Source organism: Arachis hypogaea, chromosome 6 (genome assembly GCF_003086295.3).
Source record: "Arachis hypogaea cultivar Tifrunner chromosome 6, arahy.Tifrunner.gnm2.J5K5, whole genome shotgun sequence".
In the NCBI taxonomy this organism is placed as follows: domain Eukaryota; kingdom Viridiplantae; phylum Streptophyta; class Magnoliopsida; order Fabales; family Fabaceae; genus Arachis; species Arachis hypogaea.
The window spans coordinates 108,297,916-108,318,072 of NC_092041.1; the positions used below are offsets into that span (position 1 = coordinate 108,297,916).

The 20,157-nt window shown below is 35.3% G+C and overlaps 1 protein-coding gene and 1 long non-coding RNA gene across 2 annotated transcripts; both read left to right on the forward strand.

Moving 5' to 3' along the window:
- Nucleotides 1-511: 511 nt before the first annotated feature.
- Nucleotides 512-2,248, forward strand: LOC140173514 (uncharacterized). Its single transcript, XR_011862658.1, has 3 exons — nucleotides 512-1,426; nucleotides 1,532-1,612; nucleotides 1,689-2,248. It is a non-coding gene; the product is annotated as an uncharacterized lncRNA (long non-coding RNA).
- A 12,838-nt stretch (nucleotides 2,249-15,086) lies between these two features.
- On the forward strand, nucleotides 15,087-19,155 carry LOC112755538 (E3 ubiquitin-protein ligase SINAT5). Its single transcript, XM_025803694.3, has 3 exons — nucleotides 15,087-15,972; nucleotides 17,629-18,015; nucleotides 18,595-19,155. Exons 1-3 carry the CDS (start codon nucleotides 15,697-15,699, stop codon nucleotides 18,955-18,957), a joined length of 1,026 nt encoding a protein of 341 aa, XP_025659479.1. The 5' UTR covers nucleotides 15,087-15,696; the 3' UTR covers nucleotides 18,958-19,155.
- Nucleotides 19,156-20,157: the final 1,002 nt, after the last annotated feature.

Genomic DNA, 20,157 nt, shown 5'->3' on the forward strand with positions numbered 1-20,157 from the left:
GGTTCGTAATTATACTGATGTAACAGAATTCGTTATTAATTATTTGGGCAGTCTAATATGATAAGTTTAATATCTTTGTTAATTTAATCTTTAGTATTTAAAATGTATTGTCTTTAATTTAGTGTGATTATTTTAGTTGATATTATTATGAGTAGTAAGTTAAATAATTTTAATTACTTCCGTTATGATATTTTTACTAGTAGTAAGTTAAATAATTTTCTGTGATAATAACAATTTTAAAAATTTTAATTACTTCTGTTTGTATATTATTATTAGTAGTAAGTTAAATAATTTTCTATGATATTATTATTAGAAATAAGTTAAATACTTTTAGTTATTTTTGTTATGATATTTTTATTTTTTTTATGTTAAAAAATATTTTTCTCGAACTTAGTTAGTAAGTAACATAATTTACAATGTAATTGTAAAAATTAATAAATGATATAAATGGAAATGAATTTTTTCGAATTTTTGTAATTTTGTGTTATTTTATTTTATGTTATAATACTTATATTTGTATTAGTTGCTAGTTATTAATATTAATAAATATAGAAAATAAAAATGTAATTTTTAGAGTTTTATATAATTATTTTTAATTTTTGTTTTAAATTTTTGTAATTTATATTATATTTTTTAAAAATAATTTTGAATTTAAATTTTGGATGATTATGAAATTATTTTCTATTTTCTGTACCAGGCTAACAGAAATCTTTTGTCTCGTAAGCTTGATCTGCCGGAACAGTGGCACTCGGCGGTTGACCAGGCTTTACGAACAACGAGATTCTACCATGTATCGAGAGTGGGACAAATCAGAGAGCATTCCGTCTTACTATCTGCTCTTGTGGAAAGGTGGAGTCTAGAGACTCATTCCTTCGTATTGTCAGCTGGTGAGGTTATAGTAACACTAGAGGACGTGTTACACATATATTTGGCCTACCGATTGATGGAGAGGTTGTGACTAGTTGGACCGATAGCAGTCAGGACTTATTGGTCAACCAGAGCATGGCAATTTTTGATAGCGAACCCGTCGTGAGTAGTTTATCTAAAAGTTCCATAAAGTTGGCCTGGGTTCGCCATATTAGAGACACAAAGCCTCTAGATACTTGGGAGTCTGTTCAGCGATACATTAGGTATCACATCTTCTGTCTGCTGGAAACCACCCTCTTCGCAGATAAGTCGATGGCGTATGCCCACGCGAAGTACCTACCACTGCTCCACAATTTTGAGCAATTCGGCACTTATAGTTGGGGTCAGAAACTCTCGCACATCTTTCTAAAGGCATTGTGTTGTGCATTGTAGTACGATTGCAAGGAGATGGACGGCCAGCTTAATTTGTTGTTTGTTTGGGTGTGGGAGCGAATTCCCTTTCTTGCGCTCATTCCAAGATAGCGGCTTACACCCGTTGATATATACCGGTTGCACGGAGGTAACACCGTAACACTACATAATTTATTGGAGTTTGACTCGTATTTTATTTATGTTTTACTAGCAAGACGTAATTTAAACTTTGTTATAACGTTGTGTATTATAGGTGGAGTCATCATCCACGAACCAGGACGTGGATGTTGAGGAGTGTGACATCTATTAGGCATGATATAGACTACATGAAAAGGTCAGTATCAGTATTTATTTAATAAGAATAATTTATGGTATTAATAATCTAATTTAGCCCATGCAACATTTTGCAGTTTTTATTTTGGCCATATCTCGGCATCATCATCCCAGCCGAGTTACTGCACCACCTTGATGTGTGTGACATGGTAGGGCCGTTGGTTTCGTTCGAGTGTGTCGAATGACATCCTGTGGACCGAGTGGTTCGCCAGTACGGGTATGCACAGTCCCACCTATGCCGGCATAGGACATCCCTCTTGACCAGCATTGTTACACTCTTCGGGGAGTACAGTGCCATGATTGGAGTACCATGCTTGACAGTTGGATTCAACAATCTCTACAAAAAAATCACTTTTAGCGGCTATTTATTTTGCTTTTAGCGACAATAAAAATAGCCGCTAATACATTTACCGGCAATCAGACATTAGCCGTCTTATGCTTTGTCGCTAAAAGGTTTTAGCGGCAATTATAACATTTGCCGGTAAAGACCTTTTTAATGGCCGCAAAAAATATATAACTATTAGTGGCCATTTTCTTGGCAATTTATATGGCCACCAAAATAATTCTGAAATTGCAATATTATTCATTTTTAGCGGCCATTACTATTGCCGCTAAAACCCGTTTTACCGGCAATTTATATGGCCACTAAAAATAATTCTAAAATTGTAATGTTATTTACTTTTAGTTGCCATTATTATTGCCGCTAAAATCTTAAGACTTGTTTTAGTTATATTATACTCATTTTTTTAGAAGTAATAAATTATTTTTTTCTAAAATCTCAATTATTTGTGCCGACAATAATAATAATAATAATAATAATAATAATAATAATTATTATTATTATTATTATTATTATTATTATTATTATTATTATACTGAAATTAATTACTATAAAATAAGTTATTTTATTAAACTTAAAATATTAACACACAATTTTTTTTTGAAAAGTAATTAATCATGTTATAAATTTAAACAAAAAAATATTACAAACTTATAACTCTATTATATCAAATTAGACTATAAATCAATCTCAATGACAGATCATAAGAAGCATTGCCCATAACATGAAGAGTTGTTGCAAGCATTCTCAATCAACAATATCATTAATCACAGAAAATTAAGAATGTGTTGAATTAGAGCGCAAAGTGATTTGCTTCTGCTGGGATTTTGCATGGTTGTGTTTGGTGCTTTAAGAGTTGCCAATGAAATCTCTATTTATGGTTATGTGCCAGCAACATAATCATTTCATCCCACTGGTGGCTAAATAAAAGCTACTTTGGGTGGATTATAAAAGTAGCAATGTGAGTCGCATTGCAAAAATATACACCTTTGTAATTATTTTCTCATCCACATTCGGCTGATTGTCTTTTCAAGTCACAATACCATTAGGAATTTGTCAAAAGGGTGTCTAAATATTATACAAAAACAGTTATTAGAAATAAGAGAGGGAGTGACGACTAAAAGTAGGATAAGAAATCCTCCAAAAAAGAGAGATACAAACAAATTGGGCAAAAAAGAATAAAAGATAGTAAAGAAAAGCAAAAACATTAAAATAAAAAAGCGAGGGTTTTTTATTGATTTTACATTTTGAGGTCCCATACACACCTTATGCTACTATCTTAGTTTACTATGATAATTTATCATTGATATATCATTTTTTTTTTGTTCTTCATCATTGAAAATAGAGAGAGTAAATAGGACACAGTGAGATAGAGATAACAAGCAATAAAGATTGTGTTGAATGCAGAATCAACAAATTCTAACAAATCTCAAATAAGATTTATTATTAAGAGAAAACTTCGATTTCAGCTTAATCTACCATATTGATTAGGATCAAGCAGGCAAACAAAGCAAAAGTAATAAGAGATAGAGAATCACATGCTTTTGAATATTCAAATCAAAATAAAAAAAATAAATGAAAAAGACCTACCGTGGCAACGATCTTGTGCATCTACACACAAGAACGGAGGCAGTGCAAGCGGCGGAGGTATGGTGTTGTGACAAGAGCAGCAATGGTAACTGGAAGATCTTGGCGATGTAGATCTGAGACGAACAAATGATGACAGCGATGCGGATCTGAGGCGGATCGGATAGAAATAAAGTCCAAGGAGTTGTTCGCGAAGGAAATGTGTTGACGAAAAAGGTGCTTTCTCTCGATCTTAGAGGCGGAAGAGGAGCCTTTGCTCGATTTAAGAAGCCTTTGGATCTGTAGTGGCGATGCCGACGGCGACGAGCTTAGAGTTTTGGCAATGAACTCTCTCTTCTATCTCTGTTTTCCACAATCTCTCCTTCTGTTTGTTAATTTGCCAAATTGTTATGAAAAAAATAGTTTAGTAAGAATACTAGTAGCCATAAAACTATGGCCACTAAAATTTTTTAACTAAAAGTATTTTTATATATTTTTTAGTGGCAATAAGAATAATTACCATTATAATATATAGTATTAGTGGTAAATATATAATTGTCATAAAAACACAACTTAAATAAAACAAACAGTAGCCATTAAACTATTGCTGCTAAAATTTCTTGTAGTGAATGAGGGAACCACCGCAACAGTCGATTGCGAGATAGGAATCTACAACCAATCGGCGACTTCAGCCTGTCTACCGATTACTGTAGTTGGTAATTGGATCATTTTAGATGGACCTGAGGTTGTCGGAGTTCATTCCCCAGCATCCATTCCAGCAGCCACCACAGCGGCCATTTGTAGTGTTTCAGCCATTTTCTTATCAGCGCCTGCAACAATCTCAGCCACCACAGCCTCCACAGCCACCATAGTCTGCCTCATAGCGAGCATGGCCATCTGGGATACGAGTATGCAGAATTTTCTCTAGTCTCACCACAGGATGAGACTTATGTGGATGATGCAGTAATCCGTCATTTTTTTGCTAGTGGTGGTCCTCTTGAGGATATCTTTGAAGCAAAGCCACCACAGCAGTCGCTGCAGTCACACCGGGCATCGGTTGACGGATCGGCTCGTCAAAGCCATCATACCCCCACACCCGATACTCGAGCAAGTGGTTGCATTGATCCACATCTTGAGATCGATGCAGGACGTTTGAATGTGCTAACAGATGCTCCGAGCAGTCTTAACTTGAATGTGCCGACACCCCAGGAGGTTGTTGACAAGTATATCCCTGGTCCTTCAGCTTCGGCAGCCGCAGGTGGGTCAGGTCCAATAGAAGGACAGGGAGTTGGTCATCAGTACAGCCTATGCACAGATGTCCGCCCTCTGAACAGGTTTACTCCGTCAAGTTTTGACAAGATAGTGAACAAGACGATAGTGTTTTTTAAGAGGAAGTCGTGAGCTGATTAGTCGAACTTAGTCTATTTACTGTTTCTATTAGTTGCACTCATCTTCAGTTTAGTCGAACTTGGTCTATTTAATCTTTGTGTTAATTGTATGCGCTATATTATTAGTCGAACTTACTCTATTTAATCTTTGTATTAGTCGCAATCATGTTTAGTTGATTCGAACTCAGTATTATTTAATCTTTGTATTAGTTGTATGCGTCTATATTATTAGTCGAACTTACTCTATTTAATCTTTGTATTAGTTACAATCATGTTTAGTTGATTCGAATTCAGTATTATTTAATCTTTGTATTAGTTTTAATTAACATTCAGTCGAAGCAAACTTAGAAATACGTTAACTGAAAAATACATTAACGTAGAAATACATTAACTTAAAAATTCAAAATCCAACCAAAACGAACTTCTAACTTAAAAATACATCAACTTAGAAATACATTAACTATGAACCACCACTGCCACCAACCTCACTCGGTCTAGCATGTTGTAGACATCTACTACGACTATGACCCTATCTCCCGCAAAGACGGCATACCCGGGGACCACGCATTTCCCGTGAATTCATCTCATTCAAATAGCGAGTCAACTTAGGACGACCTTTTGACATTTGTCTCAGGGCAGGATTCGCGACGATCGTCAGTCCCGGGTAATCAAGCCATCGTCGTGTCGCACAATGGGTCAAACTTAATTCTGTAGACCTTGCGAATCTTCGACATCTTGTACACATCACCAACATACACCTGCCAATCGAGGTGTTGATTAGCATAGAACGCAATAACGTGGTGACATGGAAGTCGCTCGACTTGAAAATGCCCACAGTCACATCTCTGTCGCGCAAGATCAACTACTAACACTCGCCCGCTTGGCATTTTGCACACCTCAAACACCTCGTTTCTTTGATCAAATCGGTGCACGACTATGTTGCCTGCACGCTGCATATTTGCCTCTATTCGCTAAGTGGCAAACTCAGAGTAAGTAAATCCAGCGCCCTTGCGCTGGTAAGCCTCGGTACTCTTTTGCGTAAAGAGCTCGTTCAATCGATAATATATTGCACGGACAAGCACCGAGACATGCAGATTTTGGGCACCCTTCAACACTGAATTGATGTGGTTGACAAGGTTTGTCGTCATCTGACCCCATTGATGTCCCTCGTCAAATGCCAATACCCACTAAGGTAGTTCAATGTTGTCGCACCAACGGCATATGCTTCGCCTCGTTCTTGCAACCTCTTGTAGTTGACATTGTACTCCTCCACTGTCTTTGAATATCCATTGTTGACCACAAGCTTTTGCAAATATGGGACTTTAAATTCCCTTAAGAAGGTGCTACCAATGTGCCAAATATAAAACATCCACCATGCTCTCGAAGGTTTCCAATCATCTCCGCTATGGTTTACTGCTGCCTGAATTGACTCATGACAATAAGAGATTATACCCACGTCGTCTTTTCTTACAACATGCTCTTGTAAATTACTAACAAAAAAGTGTCACGCATCAGTGGTCTCACCCTCTACGATGGCAAAGGCAATTGGCACAATGTTTTGAATCCCGTCTTGCTCAACTGCAACCATAAGGCAACCATTATATTTTTCGTATAGGTGGGTGTCGTCAACTTGAACCAGCGGCTTGCAATATTTGAAGGCTCTAATGTATGATTGAAACTCTAGAATACCCGATGAAGTATTTTGACACCCGCCACCTCTTCACTCCCGTTATACGGGGGTCATGTTTCTATTTGAACTTGTGAACCCAGCATCTTTTGAACCATTGCAAAGAACCACAGCAGCAAAGCTCTGTAAGATTCTTTCCATCCACCGACTTTCTCTATCGACTTCTGATTTACCAACCAAGCTTTTCGGTAACTAATGATGTAGTTGAATCTTGCCTGAACTTCCACAATTATAGATTTCATCTTTATGGATGGGTCGGATTCAACCAATGGCTTCATAGCCTCAGTAATCGTGTCCGAGTCAACTTGGAATGATCCTGTGAGATCGTTCTCATGGAACACGTGTGCCTCCTATTGTATCTCCGAATCTCCCAGCAAGCTTTCTTCTGTATCAAGTTGGCTCGGATAAGTCAATCGCACCCACGTCCATAAGTCTTGTAATTTGCATAGAACGTTTGTGACTCGAATTTGTAAACAACATAATCAACTCCTCTAGAGATAGTGTAACTCTGAATTGGCGCAATGACTGATTTCCTAGAATCGTATTCCATTCCGATCCTAAACTCCCCGTCCTCAGGGTCAGCAACACCTATAACAATAATAAATTGTCGCTCATCGATCCGTCAAAATAAAATTAAAAAAACATACTACCCACTGCTCACGTACCTATGTTCGCATATTCGAAAAACTCCGATGCATGCATGGCGTCAAGATCCAAGCTACGCATAAAAGGTGAAACGTCCATCGGTTGACTAACTGGGGTGGAAGCACTAAAGTTTCCTCGACTGCCTCACCTCCCCCATCGTTATCCTCGTCCTCGTCACCGGCTTCATAAGTAGCTTCGAACTCCTCGTCGCTATCATTGTTCATTCCTTCGTATGCTTCAGTTCTGTCATCTTGCATGTATGGGTCATGTTGAACCTCATCCGCAGTTATATGTTCAAACTCAACATACAACTCAATCCTTGGATGTTGCACCTGAGTTTGCTGGTGAATATGAAACATTTGCTGAATACTTATTTTGTCAATGATCAGTATAACCTCAAACTGTACCAGGCCACCAAATACGACAACCGAATTCCGGTAGAGAATATTGCTCACCCTCTTTAAAATATCACTCTCTATTCTCTGACAGAGACCATATTGTAGTTCTGCAAACATTGTGGTGTACGGAACCACAAACGAAAATGTACTCTCACAAACAAAGCTCACGCCCTTATATATATTACTTATAACTTCACTGTTGTGGTAAACCACTATCTTTGCAGTGCCCTCCATGATACCAACAACAAAGAAAAATACCTCTTTCGTAATGTAGTAAAATAATAACGAGCTCCGATTTTTATAAGCAGAGGACTCATCTCGCAGGTTCTGTGTTGCAAGCCGTCCAACTAGTGTCTGCCATGTGTCCAACACGTAGGGTACGTGTTACTTGTGATCTCGCCACGTGTCAATTACGCATGTTGCATGCTGAGTCAGCACGTTACCTGTGTGTATTGTACTACTCTTTTTATAGCGTTCACTCATCAGTATATACACTAAAAAATTCTATTTTCAAGTAAAGCTCACCTCTTTTTTTCATTTTGTAAAGAGAATATTATAGAATGATAAAAAAAGATGTGTAATGGATGACATTTTTGTAAGTTTAGCAAAAGCAAATATTTGTTCCAATAACATTACCTAAAAATTTGTTGTGATAAGAGCTGATGTGGATGACCATTGATTACATGGGCGGCTGATTTTTTCAAGCCAAATTGAACTTTAATGAAGTTTGAAAATGATGTCCATGTATGCCTATAAATAGTGAACTAAATATGAAGTAACATACACTACAACAAAAGCAATAAAATACTCTTCTCTCTCTTTCTCTAATTATATTTCTTTATTTTATTTGTTACATCTTCTTTATTTATTTATTTAGTTATTTTATAATACGTTATCAGCACGAAACTCTAACGAAATTTTAGGAAGACTCCAGGTAACAAATTTTTATTATGTCAAAACTCTTTCATCTTGAATATAATGCTCTTGATATATCTGAAAATAATTATTTATCATGGATACTATATGTTTAAATTCATCTTGATTTAATAGATCTTGGAGATACCATTAAGGCTGAAAATAATACATTTCAGAAGGATAAAGCCAAGCTATGATTTTTCTTCGTTGTCATCTTGACGTATGATTGAAAAATGAATATCCCACATTAAAAAATCCTGCAGATCTGTGGAAAGACCTTGAAGAAAAGTACAATCATCAAAAGACGGTGATACTTCCTCAAGCCCGATCTGTTAGAGAAAATTTTCTCGACCTTCCATGCCTCGAATGTGCTCCTGCAGCAGCAGTATCGAGAAAAAGAATTTAAAAATATTCTGAGCTAATTTCTTGCCTTCTTGTTGCTGAGCGCAACAATGAGTTACTCTTAAAAAATCATGAAGTATGTCTAGTTGGCGCTGCCCCATTTTCTGAAGTAAATGTGGCAAATCATAACCCCAGAAGAGGTAAATGGCAAGATTTTGATAACAAGAAAAATTATGGAAGGAAAAAAAATTATGTTCATAAGAAAGGATCTCACCAGAAGTGGGATAAAGAAAGAAACAATGGGTAAAGTAAATCAAAAGAGGATGAATTCTTCTGTTGTGGTGGAAAGGGCCATTGGTCACGTACCTGTCGTACCCCAAGGCACCTAGTTGATCTTTATCAAGCATCCTTAAAAAAGGATGACAAAGGAAAGGAAACAAATTTTGTTTCAAATTTCCACCACTCAATATGATGTATCTAATTTTTTTGAGGATCCTGAAGGAAATATTGGCTATTTGATCAATGATATAATAGTTTGATATATGCATGTGTTTGTTAAGCATTCATGTGAATAATTTTACTGTGCATGTACTTATATTCATTTTATTATTATTATCATTTATTTTTGAAGAAAAATGGCAAGGACATATTCTGAAGATATTTGCCTTGCGGATAGTGCAAGTTCGCACACTATTCTTAAAAGTGATATATATTTTACCCATCTTGTGCTAAAAGAAGAATATGTTAATACTATTATTAGCTCAGACAATGTGATAGAAGGCTCTGGAAGAGCTATAATTTTGTTTCCTGGAGGAACAAAAGTTATAATAAATAATGCACTATTATCTACCAAGTCTCTGAGGAACTTGTTGAGTTTCAAAGATATTCGCCGAAATGGATATCATATTGAAATAATGAATGGGAAAAATTATGAGTATTTATATATCACAACTCATGATTTAAATAAAATGTTATATTAGAAAAGTTACCCTCACTTTCATCTGGGTTATATTATACCAATATTAGTGCAATTGAATCACATGCCATTGTAAACTAGAAGTTTACCAACCCAAATAAATTCATAACTTGGCATGATAGATTGGGTCATCCGGGAACAACCATGATGAGGAGAATTATTAAAAACTCTCATGGACATTCACTAAAGAACCAGAAGATTATTAAATCTAGTGAATTTTGTTGTGCTGCATGTTCTAAAGGGAAGTTAATTTTAAGACCATGATAAACCATAATTTTATGGTTTATCTTGTGCTTAAATTGAATGATTTTATCAACTCTTCACCTACTTATTCATAAGAATTTGCATGGTTTTACAAATCATTCCTTAGGATATGACATATGAGAAAACATGTTTTCTATGCTTTAAAATAATCAAATTTAATTATCCTTTATTACTATTCGATGTCGTGATTTGTGTGTTGAGTACTTTCAGGTTTTATAGGGCAGGAATGACTTAAAGGATAGAAAGGAAACATACAAAAATGGAAGAAAATCACAAATTGGAGTTTTTGGAGAAACTGGCAGCGACGTGTCCGCATGGACGACGCAAATGCGTGCTTTGCGTAAATTGGCATCGACGCGAGCGCATAAATGACGCGAACGCGTGACTCGCGAAACACAACTAACGCGGACGCATGACCAACGTGACCGCATGGAAGAGCAAAACTCAAGATGACGCGACCGCGTGACCCATGCGGACACGTGACTTGCGCGATCTATAGAATTTGCAGAAGTCGGCCCCAGCGACTTCTGGGTCCTTTTTTATCCAGATCCAAGCCCAGAGAACACAGATTAAGGGGCTATAAATGGAGGAATCCATCCATTCATCAAGGAGAGACGTTGGATACATGATACAACATACATTCATACATAGCTTTAGGATTTAGATGTAGCTTTTAGAGAGAGAGGTTCTCTCATCTCTCTTAGGATTAGGATTAGGACTCCTTTTAAAGGACTTAGGAATATTTTCATCTTCTTCAATTACAGGTTCAATGTCCCTTTTATTTATCTTTTCAATCTAATTTATGAACTTGTCCATGTTAGAATTGATATCTTCATTCAATATAATTTGAGGTATTTCAGACTCATAATTTCTTTTTTCTATTTATTATATAAATAATTTAGATTTTTCTCTTTTGACTTTGGTTGATTAATTAGTAACTCTTGAGTTGTCAAACTCATCGTGATTGATTATTGTTATCTTTGCTGATTAATTTAGATTCCTATGACTCTAGTCTTTCCTTGAGGATTTGACTAGGACTTTAGGTGTTAAATTAATTTGTCCACTTAACTGACCTTCATAGTTAGAGGTTAACTTAGTGGGAGCAAAAATATAATTCTCATCACCATTGATAAGGATAACTAGGATAGGACTTCTAGTTTTCATATCTTGCCAAGAGTTTTATTAGTTATTAATTTATTAATTTTCTGCAATCCATTTCTCTTGTTCAAAACCTTTTCAAAACCCAAAAAAAATACTATTTTCCATAACCAATAGTAAAACATACTTCCCTGCAATTCCTTGGGAAGACGACCCGAGATTTGAATACTTCGGTTTATAAATTTTATTGGGTTTGTTACTTGTGACAACCAAAACGTTTGTAAGAAAGGATTTTCTATTGGTTTAGAAGTTATACTTACAACGCGATCATATTTTTGTATTTCTTTACCGATAGAGAATCTGTTCGTCAGGCCATCACCAGTAAAGATTGCATTTGAGTTCCCTGAATTCCTAGAAAGGATTCAAGGTGATATATGTAGACCTATTCATCCACCATGTTGATCTTTTAGGTATTTTATGGTCCTGATAGACGCATCTTCGAGATGGTCACATGTGTGCTTATTATCTTCTCGCAACCTGGCGTTTGCGAGATTACTGGCTCAAATTATTCGATTAAAAGCACAATTTCCAGAAAATCCAATCAAAGCAATTCGTCTTGATAATGCTGGTGAATTTACTTTCCAAGCTTTTGATGCTTATTGTATGGCTAATGGAATAAGTGTTGAACATCCAGTAGTTTATGTTCACACATAAAATGGGTTAGCAGAATCACTTATTAAACGCCTCTAATTGATTGCTAGACCCTTACTTATGAGAACAAATCTCCCAACTTCAGTTTGGGAGCATGCTATTTTACATGCCGCAGCACTTATTCGTTTGAGGCCAACGAGTTACCACTAGTTCTCTCCTATGTAATTAGCTTTTGGCCAACAACCAAATGTTTCTCATTTAAGAATATTTGGGTATGCGATATATGTTCCCATTGCACCACCTAATCGCACCAAAATGGGACTCCAAAAAAAATTGGGGATATATGTTGGATATGATTCTCCCTATATAGTAAGGTATCTTGAGATACAAACGAAAGATGTATTTAAAGCCCAATTTGTGGATTGTTATTTTGATGAATCAAAATTTCCAACAATAGGGGGAGAGAAAAAGCTTCCTGAAAAGGAACTTAATTGGAATGCATCATCGTTGATGCATTTAGATCCACAATCAAGGCAATGTGAACTAGAAGTTCAAAAGATTATACATTTGCAAAGAATAGCAAATGAATTGCTTAATGCATTTTCTGATACAAAGAGGATAACCAAATCTTATATACCAGCGAAAAATGTCCCAATTCGAATTGATGTCCCAGTAGGACAAGTAGCCACTGAAGTAAATTCACGCCAGAAGCGTGGCAGGGTGGAAAATGCCCCAATTTGAATTGATGTCCCAGTATGACAAATAGCCACTGAAGCAAATACACACCAGAAGCGTGGCAGGCCTGTCGATTCCAAAGATAAAAATCCTCGAAAGAGAAAAGAGGTAAATACTATTCCTGTTGAAAAAGACACAGTAAAGACACCTGCAGTTGTCCAAAATTTTGATATAATTTTAACGCTAGAAGACGTTCAGGTACCTGAAAATTGTGAAAATAATGAGATCTTGATAAATTATGTCTTTACAGGAAAGAAATGGGACCAAAATAAGATAATTGTCAATGAAATATTTGCATATAATGTGGCATTAAATATCATGCATGAAAGTAAGGATCTTGAGCCAAGATCAGTCGAAGAATATCGACAAAGGAATGATTGGCCAAAATGGAAAGAAGCTATGAAGGCTGAATTAGACTCACTTGAAAAACTTGAAGTCTTTGGACTTGTAGTCCGTACACCAGAAGATGTAAAACCTGTTAGATACCGGTGGGTATTTGTGAGAAAACAAAATGAAAAAAATGAAATTGTGCGCTACAAAGCCCGACTTGTGGTACAAGGTTTTTCACAAAGGCCCTGTATAGATTATGAAGAAACGTATTTCCCTATAGTGAATGCGATAACATTGCGTTATTTGGTCAGTTTATCTGCATATCATAAACTACATATGCATTTAATGGATGTGGTAACAACCTATTTATACGGTTCATTAGATCGGGATATCTATATGAAAGTCTGTGAAGGACTAAAGATATCTAAACCATCCAATGAATATTCACAGGGGTTATACTCAGTCAAATTGTAAAGATCTTTATATGGTCTAAAGTAATCTGGACGAATGTGGTATAATCATCTTACTGAGTATCTGGCAAAAAACGGATTCAAAAATGATTATATTTGCCTGTGTGTTTTCATAAAGAAAACTGCATCTGGATTCATTATAATTGCTGTGTACGTTGATGATTTAAATATCATTGAAACTCCTGAAGAGATTCCAACAATTATAAAAACTCTAAAAGAAGAGTTTGAAATGAAAGATCTTGGAAAGACTAAATTTTGTCTTGGCCTGCAGATCGAGCATATAAAAAATGGGATCTTTATTCATTAAACAACATACACAGAGAAGATCTTGAAAAGATTTTATATGGATAAGTCACATCCATTAAGTACCCCAATGATTGTAAGATCTTTAGATGTGAAAAAGGATCAATTCCATCCTAAAGAAAAGAATGAAGATATCCTTGGTCCTGAAGTACTATATCTTAGTACCATTGGAGTGCTAATGTATCTTGCTAATAATACGCGACCTGACATATCATTCGCGGTGAATTTACTAGCAAGATATAGTTTCTTTCCAACCAGAAGACATTGGAATGGAATCAAACAAATCTTTCGATATCTTCATGGAACGGTTGATATGTGATTGTTTTATCCCTATGGATCCAAGTCACAACTAGTAGGCTATGCAGATACCAGATACTTGTCTGATCCATACAAAGGGAGATCTCAAATAGGATACCTGTTCACATATGGTGGTATAGCTATATCATGGAGGTCCACGAAATAGATGATTGCTGCAACATCCTCTAATCATGCTGAAATACTAGCGATATATGAAGCTAGTTGCGAGTGTTTTTGGCTGAGGAGTGTGATCCAATATATTCTATCATCATGTGAACTGATTGATCAGAAGATAGCTCCAACTATCCTGTTTAAAGATAATACAGCATGTATTGCTCAACTTAAAGGCGGATATATCAAAGGTGATAGAACAAAGCATATTTCTCCCAAATTCTTCTTCACTCATGATCTTCAAAATCAAGGGACAATTGATGTCCAACAGATCCGCTCAAGTGATAATCTGGCAGATTTATTCACAAAGTCACTCCCAAAATCTTCTTTGAAAGATTGGTACATCAGATTGGGATGCGCCGATTTCGAGATATAAAATAATGTCGGCAAGAGGGGGAGATTGTACTCTTTTTTCTTTGGTCAGGTTTTTCTCCCATTGAATTTTTCTTGACAAGGTTTTTAATGAGGCAATTCCCATCACAAAGGATATTGTACTCTTTTTCCTTCACTAAGGTTTTTTCCCATTGGGTTTTTCTTTAGTAAGGTTTTAAGGAGGTAATAATCCTAAATGGTCATTCAAGGGAGAGTGTTATGATAAAAGCTGATGTGGATGACCATTAATTATATGGACGGCTGATTTTTCCAAGCCAAATTGAATTTTAATGAAGTTTGAAAATGATGCCCATATATACCTATAAATAGTGAACCAAATATAAAGTAATATACACTACAACAAAAACAATAAAATATATTCTCTTTCTCTTTCTCTAATTATATTTTTTTATTTTATTTATTACCTCTTCTTTATTTATTTATTTAGTTATTTTATAACAATATTCATAATTTCCTATATGATATCTTAACCATTATTAATTATCATTCTCAGATTATGTTGAGATGTGAACTAAGCAAAAATGCAAAGAAATCAATAAAAAGTATAAAACATAGAGAAGGAGTAAGAATGGATTTGCTACCGTCAGATCTATGAATCTTGCAATGAATCCAAGGGTCAGAATTTCTTTCTCTCTCACATACTTCAGACACGAGAAAGACAACCTGAACCTCGGTAAGAGAATGTTAGAGAGAGAAAGAGAAAAAAGAAAAAACAGAAAGAAAAGAAGCTGTTCGTTCTTCTTCCCACACAAAAAAGTGGTTTAATCTTCTCCTCTTCTCTTCTCTTCTCTCATTGGATCCATGACCACCACCCTCATCTTCCTTCTCCTCTTCTCTTTCCATTCTTCTTCTAGTTTCTCTTGATACGAAACTTTTCGCACTGAACCAGACAGACAGAGAATAATCACCAACACAATTGGAGAAGGAAGAAGAAGAAAATAAAGAGAGAAAAGAAAAAGAGAGATGTCCAAGTTTTTGGCTGTGTATTTAAATCGATGAAAAAATAATGAAAATTTCTCGATTTTCTTAACTGTGTATTCTTTCTTCTTTCTTTCTTTCTTTCTTTGTATCCAATTTTTGTTTTGTTTTGTTTTGTTTTGGTGAGTCCAAATCTCAATGGATTTGGACAGCATTGAGTGTGTGTCATCCTCTGATGGCATGGATGAAGATGAGATCCAACACCATAACCTTCATCCTCATCATCACTCTGAGTTTTCATCTTCGAAGCCTCGCAATGGAGGCGCCAACAACAACAACATCAACAACAACAACAACAACAACAGCAACAACAATGTTATGGGCGCAACGGTGGTTATTCCTCCTGCAACCAGCGTCCATGAGTTGCTTGAATGTCCCGTTTGCACCAATTCAATGTATCCCCCAATTCATCAGGTTAGGGTTCTATCCCTAATTTTCATCTTATTCATTTTTTTTAAATTATTTTGAGGTGATTGTTAATTTCCTTTTGGTAATGGATTTGAAGTTGGATTGAGAGAATTTTGATGACATGTGTTTTTGAGTGTTAATGGAATTTTTCTGAGTTGGGGGATTGGGTCTTGGAGTTGGTTTTGGGAATTTAGGGTTATGGTTGGAGGGGCATGTTTGATTTAGTGGAATTGAGCTGAAACAATGATTGCAGTGAGATGCCAGTTCAAGGAGTTTACCATGGTGTCAGAACTTTAATCTCACATTTGTTTATTACAAATAAAATTTGTGCAAAGTGAATTATTTACTGTAGTTCAGCGTTTCATTCTTGTTTAGCAATTGTAAATTTATCACTGGCCTTTGGTATACGAAGTTTTTTATTCTTTTTGATATTATAGTTTCTGAAAGTAAGTTTAGTTAGAACTGATTTTACAAAAATTGTTTCCATTAGAAGTTGGTATGGAGTAAACTTGATTTATGTTTGATGAATATGTAGTAAGACCTTGGTGAATGAATCCAAGGAGTACTGTGGATGTTCTTTGTTTGTTAAACTCAAGAAAATACTTTGTACACAACTATGTTTTGTTGTTGTATCAGATGTAAGCTTGGGCAGTAAAATGCCAACAAGATAGGATTAGGAATAAATGCATTCAAGACAATGTTGCAGTAGCATCTATTTTAGAAAGATTGTAGAATTTGACTTTACATATTTTTGGGCTTTTATCCTATGGAAGCTCTGGTATTAAAAAGGCCTTGGGTATAATTAAAAGTTTGAAGAAGGATTTGCACAAAACCACCCATTAGGGTTATAGACCAATGAGAACATATATTTTATCTGAAGTAGAAGACAATATGAAGTCAGTGTGACCCAAGGGATGCTATGGTTGAAAGCTCTCTGTATCAATTATTGAAAAGTAGTAAAGGATTTACTTCTTCTTATCTATTAGGCTGAGTAAGAAGAATGGAACAATAAGTTATATGGTTACCTTCGAAGTCATAATAAATGGGAACAAAAAAGTTGAAGATTGGCCTCGGCAAAATGCCGATTTCATTTGTCCCCCGGTCCCCTAGCTGAGGTCTTTTACGTATGATATGAAATAAAGTAACAGGCTAAGTCTGAACTACAAATAAAAACTCAAAACGTCAGGAAGATTTGTTTGGTTTATCTCCTTTTCTTGTTAAAGAAACTTTGTTAGGAGAAAGGAGAGAGAAAAATCGGCAGAGAGAAATTACTGACTGAAACCTTTAAAGGCGAATAAGCTGGAATCCAAAGACACTAGAAAAATAAGCCTTTCCCCAAAGTTATGCAGGTATAAATTACTGACTGAAAAACTACCTTAGCAAACTGATGTAATCATGCATGGCACATGTAAGTAATTAACTGCCTATGTTGTAGTTGAATGTAGGAATGCATAGCACATGTAGGTGGTTCTTGTTAGAGGATGAAGAAAAATGAGAGGGCGAGAGGATTCAGACTGGATTCTGAGAAATATTGATTGGCTAGGTTGCTAGGATTTCTTATAGACAATCTGTATTGAAGTATATTATTAATTGACACATACTGCAAAATGTCTGTATTTGTGAAGATGTGGAAAATGAAAGTAACCAATAGATTTCTTGCAGTGCCATAATGGGCATACATTGTGTTCCACATGTAAAACAAGGGTGCACAATCGGTGTCCCACTTGTAGACAAGAGCTTGGAGATATTAGGTGTCTGGCACTGGAAAAGGTGGCTGAATCGCTCGAGTTACCTTGCAAGTACTACTCCCTCGGATGTCCAGAAATATTTCCATACTACAGCAAGCTGAAGCATGAGACAGTATGCAATTTCAGACCATACAATTGTCCTTATGCTGGATCAGAGTGCTCTATTGTCGGGGACATTCCTTTCCTTGTTGCACATCTGAGGGATGATCACAAGGTGGACATGCACACAGGATGCACATTCAACCACCGCTATGTAAAATCAAATCCCCGTGAAGTTGAGAATGCAACATGGATGCTCACGGTAAGTGTATCAGATTTATTTCTACAGATCATTACCCTTTGTCATATGTTTCCACAAATGGATATTAAAAGATGACACACAACAGGCACCCATTGGTTTGTGGTACTTTAATATCTGTTGGTGGAAATACTGGGAAGTCATGGAGAGATTGAAAATTGGAATCGATCCCTTGTGAAATTTGTTAGATGCTTCATGCCTTCATATGGCTAGTTATCCATCATGATTTGAAAATGACAAATTTTTTCTTATTATTTGTAAAGTGACAAATTAGTCCTTTTATATTAAATTTTTACATGTATTGAATAGTTGTAATATGTTTGAACTGTGAAGGATGAATTTGTCTGGTAAGGGAATGGTTTGAGTAAGTTGTCATTTTCAGATCCTAAGGGACAACTTTGTCTCCTGTGCTTTTGATAAGAGACAAGGTTTTGAGGGTTTACTCTTTTTTTTTTCTTGTTTAAATTGATGAGAATTTAGAAATGGGTACTTTTATTTTGATTTTCTATTTAGCAGCAACTGCAAGATTATCTCATTATGCTTCTTGCTGCCTGATTGCCAACTTGTATTTCCTCTGGTTAGGTATTTCATTGTTTTGGACAATACTTCTGTCTCCACTTTGAAGCATTCCAGCTAGGCATGGCCCCGGTTTACATGGCATTCCTTCGTTTCATGGGGGACGAGAATGAGGCTCGGAACTATAGCTATAGCCTTGAGGTCGGGGCAAATGGCAGGAAACTCATTTGGGAGGGTACTCCACGAAGTATCCGGGATAGCCACCGGAAAGTCAGGGATAGCCATGATGGTCTGATCATTCAACGAAATATGGCCTTATTTTTCTCTGGTGGAGATAGGAAGGAACTGAAACTAAGAGTTACAGGAAGAATATGGAAGGAACAACAGAATCCAGATGCCGGAGTGTGCATACCAAATCTTTGTAGCTGATGTCTTAATTGGATGACAATTTTTTTATTTTTATTTTTTTATGGCTTGTGTGTTGGGACACTGCATGTGTATCTGCACCAACTTTGTGCGTGTTATATTAGAGTAAGGCACTAAGGTGGCTTTGAAATTTTCAGTTTGTGTAATAAACAAGATTTTTATCTAAAATTGCTTGATCAGAATTTTGGATTGGGACCAGAATTTGTGTTGTATTTGCTGTGATTAACGAGGATCACTTGGTATAGAAGTTATGTTATCTTTTTTTTTTTTATTATTCAGATGGATTGGACATTTTCGAATCATAGGTATTAAAATCATAAATACACGCACCCTATCTACTCATACACACTATCCACTCACATACCCAACATTTTAAAGGCTCACATACCCAACATTTTAAAGGGTTTATACTACCACTTAGTATCGTCAAGGTTCAAACTCGGGTGAAGTATATTAAGAGGCATGTTAATATACAATCTCAACTAAACCTCCGTTGCGAAGTTATGATATCTAAGAAGGATAGTCAAGAATTAGTTTCACATTGTTTATTACTGAAACTTAATTTTGGTTTTGGTTAAAGTAATGCCCTCTTAAGTTATGTTTGCTGCCTCCATGTTTTATTCTAATTAGAATGAGATGTACGCATCTTGCAAACTCAAATAAATGATAGCGCAATTAATAAATACATAAAATAATTTTAAATACATAATTATAAATATGAATAGAAAAATATTGTGAAATAATGAAAGTTCAATCACATGAAAATATACATTATAAATTTATAAAAATTTTAAAACTCGTAGTTATTTATATAATGTAAATAATTATTTTTACTAAAAATGTTATATATGCATAAAAAATTAGCCATTATATCTTTGTGTATAAATACTTATATTGTTTCATTCTTAATGTGTATTTTATATTTTAATATATATTTTATGCAAGTAATTATTTTTTGTGTGTGCACGTAGCATTGTTGTATCTTTATTAATTTCTGTTTCAAAAATTAAAACTTCATATATCTATATTATCAATTATTTTGATAAATACAAATAGATTACATTTTCATTAGATAGAATTAAAATATATTTATATTAAAATAAAATAAAATAACATTGGTTGATTGCTTGATTCACTTCAAAAGTTAGCATTTTAAGTTAACGATTATTATTTTTAATATTTTTTAAATGTGAATTATTTTTA

Bases quoted from the DNA above. Each gene is read 5' to 3' on its own strand.
- LOC112755538 (XM_025803694.3), top strand. From the start codon at position 15,697: ATGGATTTGGACAGCATTGAGTGTGTGTCATCCTCTGATGGCATGGAT. The intron at 15,973-17,628 runs GTTAGGGTTCTA...GATTTCTTGCAG, and splicing joins TGTATCCCCCAATTCATCAG to TGCCATAATGGGCATACATT. The intron at 18,016-18,594 runs GTAAGTGTATCA...TCCTCTGGTTAG, and splicing joins ATGCAACATGGATGCTCACG to GTATTTCATTGTTTTGGACA.